General features: G+C 46.2%; 1 protein-coding gene and 2 long non-coding RNA genes across 3 annotated transcripts in view; 1 reads left to right on the top strand and 2 right to left on the bottom strand.

Annotated features, from left to right (window-relative positions):
* LOC119617881 lies at positions 1–1,927 on the bottom strand. Its single transcript, XR_005234330.1, has 4 exons — positions 1,788–1,927; positions 719–1,694; positions 245–526; positions 1–99 (listed from the first exon to the last, which is right to left on the bottom strand). It is a non-coding gene; the product is annotated as an uncharacterized LOC119617881 (long non-coding RNA).
* Positions 1,727–3,179, top strand: ch25h (cholesterol 25-hydroxylase). The gene is made up of 2 exons (XM_017440752.3): positions 1,727–2,214; positions 2,356–3,179. The coding sequence occupies exons 1-2, from the start codon at positions 1,789–1,791 to the stop codon at positions 2,686–2,688; spliced, it is 759 nt and encodes a 252-aa protein (XP_017296241.1). The 5' UTR covers positions 1,727–1,788; the 3' UTR covers positions 2,689–3,179.
* An 18-nt stretch (positions 3,180–3,197) lies between these two features.
* LOC119617882 overlaps positions 3,198–7,989 on the bottom strand; it is a 9,557-nt gene continuing 4,765 nt past the window's right edge. Inside the window, exons 2-3 of the long non-coding RNA XR_005234332.1 lie at positions 6,310–6,901; positions 3,198–6,200 (exon numbers count right to left, since the gene is read on the bottom strand). This is a non-coding gene — a long non-coding RNA (uncharacterized LOC119617882). The remainder of the gene's footprint in view (positions 6,201–6,309; positions 6,902–7,989) is intronic.

Here is a 7,989-nt window from a genome sequence, read left to right as displayed (position 1 = left end):
GTGGTCCTCGGTGGTCCTCCTCAGTGGTCCTCCTCTGTGGTCCTCGGTGGTCCTCCTCGGCGGTCCTCCTCGGTGGTCGTCCTCTGTGAGAACATGAGTCTAAAGGAAAGAAAGCGGTGTTCAACTCAAGTTTCATTTCTTGGCACGACAAACATACTGAAAAGAACCCATATATTTTATAATTATTCATAAAACATCTGACAGTAACTTTCCCCCAGGAGAAGTCAAACATGGACAGGAGCACCTCCTCATGTTCCTCGGCGTACTGCAGAGCCACATCAGCCTCGGCTCCTCCAGTCGTTCGAGGTTCTGCTGTCAGAGCTCAGGGTTCCTGATGTTGGTTTCTGAGACCAAATCAAGCAAAGATGCTTAATAATCCGAATGGTGGAAATGATGAAGTTTACAGAAGCTGTTGGTTTCTCTCATGAAGCTCTCCATCTTCTTCTTCCTCAGCTTTGGCCTCTCGAGCCCACAGAGCGAAGGTCAGACCATCACCTTCATCAGCTGAGAGCTGGAGCTTCAGATTCTGCAGGAAATCCAGATCATGTGAACTGAAGTCAAAGAAGCGTGTCCCTGACTGACTCTTTCCAGCTCCCATCAAACCACCAGAACTTGGCTCTGTTCCAGAACCATCTCATCTCATTCAGCAGTTCCTGATCTTTGTGTTTTTAATCCTCCTTATCTCTTCATGCTGTTCTTCGACACCATCTGTACTCACCGCTACAGAACAACGAGCCACATCTTGTCCTCGTCCTCACTGAGCTGCAGTTCTCTGGTTGTCCACCAGATGTCCCTGTCCTGCTGCAGAACCAGGAAGTCCAAACTCTGAGCTGGATGTTCGAGTCATCTCAGCACTGATGGTATCAGATTTAAAAAGTGAATTATGACACTTCTGAGTTCTGAGTTGAAGCACCGCTGGCAGCAGGTCCAGCTTCGGGTCTTCATGCAACAAGCTTTGTTCACCTGGACTGGAGGGTTTGGGAGGACTCGGTCTGGTTGGAGGAGGACCACTGGTGGAGCCATGTTCAGGCCTCTCCAGAGATGTTTGGCAGGGTTCAGGTCAGGGTTCTGGCTGGTCCACTCCAGAACATCCCGAGTCCTCTCTGAGCTTTGGGTCGTTGCCCTGGGTTCTGTAGAACCGGTTTTCAGCTTTCCCTCAGCCGTGACCAGTCTCCCAATCCCTGCTGCTGAAAAACACCCCCACAGCTGCCACCACCGTGCTTCACTGTGGAGATGGTGGTGGCAGTTCCTTGGACCTCATGGCTTTCTTTCTGCTCTCACTCAGGATCCGGGAACCATCAACCCGTTTCAGAGGGACCCGAGGACAAGCTGTGGGTCAGTGACAGGAAGTGTGTCCTCCCCCTCACACACACACCTTCATTCAACACCTCAGGTCAATGAATCATCTTCAGTTACAACATAATAAAAAGTCTTTGTCTTTGTCCTGAACAGGACTGGTTCTGACCCGTTCTCAGCAGGGTTTTGCTTCTGATGGGATTATTTTGCTTCTATAGTTGTAGTTCAGTTGTTTCTGTCGTATTTAATGATCAAATAAACCTCTGAGAGGAAAGCCAAAGAAAGCGTTTCCTAAATGCAACAGAACTGGAGAAGTTTCCACAACGTCAGTGGGAAGTGTCCATATAAGGGCATGAGGGCGGAGCCTGGCACATCAGTGGGAAGATCCAGAGGCGGAGCTAGAAAGAGCAGGGAGAATAAAAGATGATGAAAGAGCAGTTCTGACTCAGACACTGAAACACTAAAGTTAGCCCGATCGGATCAGAACTCACCATGATTCTGCTGCAGACCCTCTGGACCTTTATCCTGGGACACGCTCCCCTCCTGCGCTCGCCGTTCTTCCCGGTCCTCTTCTCCCTGACCGTGTACCTGTCTTTCTGCCTGCTCTTCCTGCTGCTGGACCTGCTGGCCTCCAGGCTGGTTCTGGTCCGCAGGTTCAAGCTGCAGCCTCAGAGCTCCATCAGCTGGTCCTCGGTGTGGAGCTGCCTGGTTCTGACGCTCTACAACCACCTGATCTTCATCTTCCCGCTGACGGTTCTGAACTGGTACCTGAGACCGGTTCATCTCCCCGAGGAGGCCCCCCCTCTGCCCCGCCTGCTGGCTCAGGTTCTGGTCTGCCTCCTGCTCTTCGACTTCCAGAGCTTCATCTGGCACCTGCTGCATCACAAGGTGCCGTGGCTCTACCGCAACTTCCACAAGGTGGGTGACAGGATCCTCCATCGGCTGATGTGTAGCTGATCTATAGCTTCTCTTTAGCTGAGCTTCAGCTCTGAGGTGCTTTCATGTCATTGTTTTCCTTCAGCTGAAGGTTCTAACTTCCTGTTCCTCCTCCTCCTGCAGCTTCACCACACCTACACCTCCACCTGGGCTCTGACCACAGAGTACTCGGGGGCCTGGGAGACCCTCAGCCTGGCCTTTTTCGCTGCAGCCAACCCCCTGCTGCTGGGCTGCCACCCCCTCACAGAGATGGCCTTCTTCGTCCTGAACATCTGGCTGTCGGTGGAGGACCACTGCGGCTACGACCTGCCCTGGGCCACGCACCGGCTGGTGCCGCTGGGCCTGTACGGGGGCGCCCGGCACCACGACCTGCACCACCTCAAGTCCAAGTACAACTTCGCCCCCTACTTCACCCACTGGGACCGGCTGTTCGGGACTCTGTGCACGGAGGCCTGAGCTGCAGCTCTGAAAGGACGGACGGGCCCTGAACGCACCTTAAAGGACTCTAGTGGACCCTGAGCTGCAGGGGCTGATGGGAAACGGCCTGATGGAGACATTCAGGGACGTATTTATCTGGATCTGTGTATTTATTAACGTATTTATTATTAACCTTTGAGCAGGACTCAAACTGTTTCTGTGAAGGTTTTGATTCAATGTGAAGAAAAATGTTTTAAATATTGCTGAGAATCTGAATGTAGTCCAGAAAGTTCTCCGCTCCGAAAATGTTCATATTGAACAGACAGGTTCTGGTGTATATCATATATATGAGTTAGTTAGAGAGGAAGAGGAGGCTGATGTTTGCTGAGGAAGGAAGGAACGTGATGAAGAGGAAGACTGATGAAGGTTTCCTGTTGAGGGAAACTCCACTCAAATGTGAAGTGTTTTTATAAAATGTGAAGTTTTGCACTGAAGACAAACTGAATAAAACACAAAGAATCAAACAGAAACAAGTTTTTTGCCTTTGTTTTATTTTAACTGAACTTTCCTGTGACACCTGAACGCATCAGCATCCCAAACAGCTGGAGTCACTCTGAAGGTTTCTGCTTTATTTTATTTTAGAAACGCTATCAGTAAATACATCACGTGCGTTTACTGACAGTTTTACCAGAGCTACATATTTATATTGTTGATCTGTTTGTTAGCAAAATATCTTGTGAACCAGATGACAAATTTTAACGAAGGTTCTTCTTTGGGCTTTGGCTGATTTTTCACCCAGTTTTTGATAAGAAATGTATCTGAAAAGCATACATTTTAAATGTAACGACTCTGTCTGTCAGTAAAGTCTGAATCAGGAGATTTTCTGTCCAGGTTCGTCTTTCCCCTCGTCTGCTTCGTTAACCATTACCAGCCTGCACTGATCATTTGAACTGTTTCCTGTTTCTGCCCAGCCTATCGCTCAGACTTCTGACTTCATTTAAATACTTCCTGTGATAAGATCCAAACTATAGTGATGATGATGATGATGATGATGATGATCTCTGACCTGACACACAAAAAATACAGAACATGGAAACCTGAGCTTTAAGGGACAAAATATTACCCGTTACTGACCTGTTAGCACTTAATAAGACAATTATTATTCTGTTTCCATTTGTCCCAAACTTCAGTGTGTCTCTCTGCTGGAGGACTGAGAGGTCAGAGGTCAGAGGTCACACACCCAAACTCTCATTGACTTCCATTGGATCTGAGCTCAGAATTTGAACTTCCTGTAACTGTGTGTCTGCTCTCCGTGAGATCTCAAATTAACACAACAAACAGGAAATGCACAAAAGTGTCACAAATTTGCTGAAACTTGTTTTATTTGTTGTTTTTCTGAAATTTGTATATGTGCCACAGTGCCACTTTCAGCCGTCATGGAAAGATGCATCTCGACTGTTTTCAGGAGAAAAACCTTTGAGTTACGGCAGTTTTCACTGATTCTATCGTGGTTCCTTTTACAGTCAGTCAGTGACTCATAGCTGCTCAGTAATCATTAATCTGCTTCACCAGAGGAACTCCTGAAGCTTCCAGGACTTCTGAAGAGGATGAATCATCTGTTTCTGAAGAAGTCTCTGAGCTGAAGCTGACAGTTAAACCATGACCCAAACCTCAGCCCGTCCACCTGATTCTGCTCACAGGTTTGAGAGCTGCCAGAAATGATGAGCAGAGTGGCCTGCAGCCTCTCAGCTTCGCCTGAACTGTCAGTGAAATGGATCAGAACCACCGCAGACAAACCACAGCCTTCTTCTGCTGCTGCTCTGTATTAAACAGCCTGGTTGTGAATCTGTTTCGTTTTGTTTCAACTTCCTGTTTCTCCAGAAATCCCCCGAATGTTCCTGAGTCTCAGCTGGAAACAAAGGATCTTTATTTCGTCATGTTTCAGAGACTGAAACAGCTTGTGTCAGTCCTGGTCAATAAAACTCCAACTAAACAAAGTGCAGTTGTGTTAAAGAGCTTTCAGTGGGAGCAGACTGTCTCTTGGACACAAAGAGGTCCAGTTTAAACTTGTTATTGTTGGAACAACTCTGGTCCATCCCTTCAGTTTACGACTGATTTTCTGTCCTTTTTTAAAGACAAGATTAAGATTAAGATTTTTTGTCTTTTTTTAAAATCATGTTACGTCTTTATTTACCTGGAGCAGAGTTAATGTTTGTTTCCTCTTCCTGCAGGGAAGAATGAATGGATGAGTAACAGATGAACTTTATTTATTCCACTGAGGTCCCAGCCTAACAGGCAGGTTTCAGCCTGAGGGAGGAAACCGGAGCACCACACCAACACCAGGAGAACATGAGGAGAACACCAGGAGAACACCAGGAGAACACCAGGAGAACACCAGGAGAACATGAGAAGAACACCAGGAGAACATGAGGAGAACACCAGGAGAACATGAGGAGAACACCAGGAGAACATGAGGAGAACATGAGGAGAACACGAGGAGAACACCAGGAGAACATGAGGAGAACACCAGGAGAACACCAGGAGAACACCAGGAGAACACCAGGAGAACACGAGGAGAACACCAGGAGAACATGAGGAGAACACCAGGAGAACACCAGGAGAACATGAGGAGAACACCAGGAGAACACGAGGAGAACAGGAGGAGAACATGAGGAGAACTTGAGGAGAACATGAGGAGAACATGAGGAGAACTCGAGGAGAACATGAGGAGAACAGGAGGAGAACACGAGGAGAACATGCAAGCTCCACACAGAAAGAGCCCAACCGGGGGTTTGAACCCAGGACCATCTAACCACTAATCCACCGTGTCATCCAAAGATGCAGATAAAGAAAGAAAACAGGAAACATCTTCATCTTCATCATAAAGGAGATGATGAAGATGAAGATGTTTCCTGTTTCTTTGAAGTTGGGATGATTTCACCTCATATGAGTCACTGCTTTGGGACTTTTTTTTATTACAAACCTTCTATTTAAATATGATGTTAAATATGCACGTGTGTGTGTGTTAGGGTGTGTGTGTGTTAGGGTGTGTGTGTGTGGGTGTGTGTAAGTGTGTGTGTGTAACAACTGATCAGCTGACAGAGACGTGTTGAGTCAAGTTAAAAACTCACATTTCTCTTCGTGTTTCATCCTGTTGGGCTGCTGAACATTTGATCAGAAACAGTTCTGGAGACGTTTTCAGCTGATCCTCATCCTGAGACGGTTTTTGGTTTGAACTCGATGAGAAATCTGGTGAAGGTTTAGTCTCAGAAGATCCGGTTACTTCCTGAGTCAGAATCATACAAAAACCACCGAAATGCTCTGACTCTGCTGTTTCCACGGACTCAGAAATCATTATACACAGAATATATATTATTATACACAGAATATATATTATTATGTACAGAATATATATTATTATGTACGGTCCAGTCTCCTCTGGTCCTGACGGCGACCCGGCCCAAAACGGGTCACAGAAAGTTGGACTTTCTGAACTGAGGTTTTCGATGTTTAACAGTTTTTAAATGATCTCAGGTTAAGATGATCCCAACCTGCAGAAACATAATGAGATGTTCTGGAAGTTTATAAATGTTTGGTTTATATATTTCTTGAAACATTAGCTGAAATTCAGATTCTGGTAAAAAAGTTTTTACTCATCACCTTCCTGGTAAACCAACCATCAGACAAACTGCTTCCTGTTTTCTCTGCTGCCGTCACTCCTGGTGGAACGTGATGGGAACCTTCAGCAACATCACTATAAATGTGACGTAAATCAGCAGTGGCTGAACAGGAGCGTCCTGCTGAGACTTGTCTCCGTGTGTCCTCCTGGACCAGGTCCAACACCTGCTGCCAGTTTCTGATGGTGGGTGGAGAAACCTGATCAGGGCTCTTCAAAAACCGTTTCTGTCAGTGCTTGTTGAGTTGCTTCATGTTGTTCTGTGTGTGTGTGGGGGGTGTGTGGGGAGGGGTGTGTGTGTGTCTGTGTGTGTGGGTGTTTTGTTTCAGGCTTTGTCAACAGCTGTTTCTGATGAAACACGTGGAGCTACAGCCGTTCAGTCATCAGAAACGGGAAACAGACACATCCAGGCGTCCCTGTCCAGGTGTCCCTGTGTCCAGGCGTCCCTGTGTCCAGGCGTCCCTGTCCAGGCGTCCCTGTGTCCAGGCGTCCCTGTGTCCAGGCGTCCCTGTCCAGGCGTCCATGTGACGGACAGAAGACCGGTCCATGGCGTCCCCGCCTCTTGGACAGTGACTGCTGGAGACAGACACCGACCCAGAGGGGAACAGCAGGTCAAGACGATGGATGAAATAAATAAATACTTCCTGAGTCAACACCTTTCACAGGTTCAAAGGTCAATAAACAATAAATAAATAAAAACAAACAAACGGGAGCAGTTGGGGGACAGTTGGTCGAACAAACTCAAACCTCCATCCCAACAGCAAAAGTACAACTATGATTTTAAAATAAATGCATAAATATTACAAAATTAAAAGACTTTATATGAAATTACAGATATAAAGGTTTTCTCTTTTTTACTATATATTATTTAGTGGTCATTTAATCATTTATCAAATATATTTGACATGTTTTTATTCTCTTAGTTTTTCTTTAATGTTTTTGTTTCTGTTGAGATAAGAAACAAGTGAAAGCTTTATTTTGGCGGGTCTAACTTCCTGCCTGTTTTCCTGCTCTGAGAGGATTTCCAAGTCTCAGTCTGACTCACTTCCATCCTCTGTTATCAATCGGACCCTCCTTTCCTTGGAAAGTCCTGGGCCGGGTCTCACAGAACCGCAGCAGATTCTGGGCCTGTTCCAGGTCATCATGAAGCAGTGGCTGATGGGAAATAAATTCCTCTGGTCTGACTCACGGTGAAAGATAAGGATTGCTGTATTCTGACCCGGGACGTGAGTCAGAGTTCTGCAGAAGCTTTTTGTTTTCTCTAACTCAAAATAACCCGTCTGAAGTTTGTTCCAATGTCAGAGAAAGTTCCCCAATAAACCCCGCTGGTTCTGATGTTCTGTTTACCACGTTCTAAAGGTACCTTTAACCAGGAGAACATGGATCGACTCAGGAGGTTCTCAGGAACAAACCTCAGAACAAAGATTTCTGCTCAGTTTCAGGAAAAAAAGGCAAAAATGTTCAATAAAGATCCAGTTAGAAACGACTCTGACCCTGACTTTTATAATTAGACCTGTTTCATCCAACCATCATCCATCCATCATCCATCCATCATCCAACCATCATCCATCCATCATCCATCCATCATCCAACCATCATCCATCCATCATCCAACCATCATTCATCCATCATCCAACCATCATCCATCCATCATCCATCCATCT

Source organism: Kryptolebias marmoratus, linkage group LG17 (genome assembly GCF_001649575.2).
Source record: "Kryptolebias marmoratus isolate JLee-2015 linkage group LG17, ASM164957v2, whole genome shotgun sequence".
In the NCBI taxonomy this organism is placed as follows: domain Eukaryota; kingdom Metazoa; phylum Chordata; class Actinopteri; order Cyprinodontiformes; family Rivulidae; genus Kryptolebias; species Kryptolebias marmoratus.
This window is presented reverse-complemented; position numbering and strand designations above follow the sequence as displayed.

Coding starts and splice junctions, on each gene's coding strand:
- ch25h (XM_017440752.3), top strand. CDS start 1,789: ATGATTCTGCTGCAGACCCTCTGGACCTTTATCCTGGGACACGCTCCC. Junction 2,215..2,355: donor TCTACCGCAACTTCCACAAG/GTGGGTGACAGG, acceptor CTCCTCCTGCAG/CTTCACCACACCTACACCTC.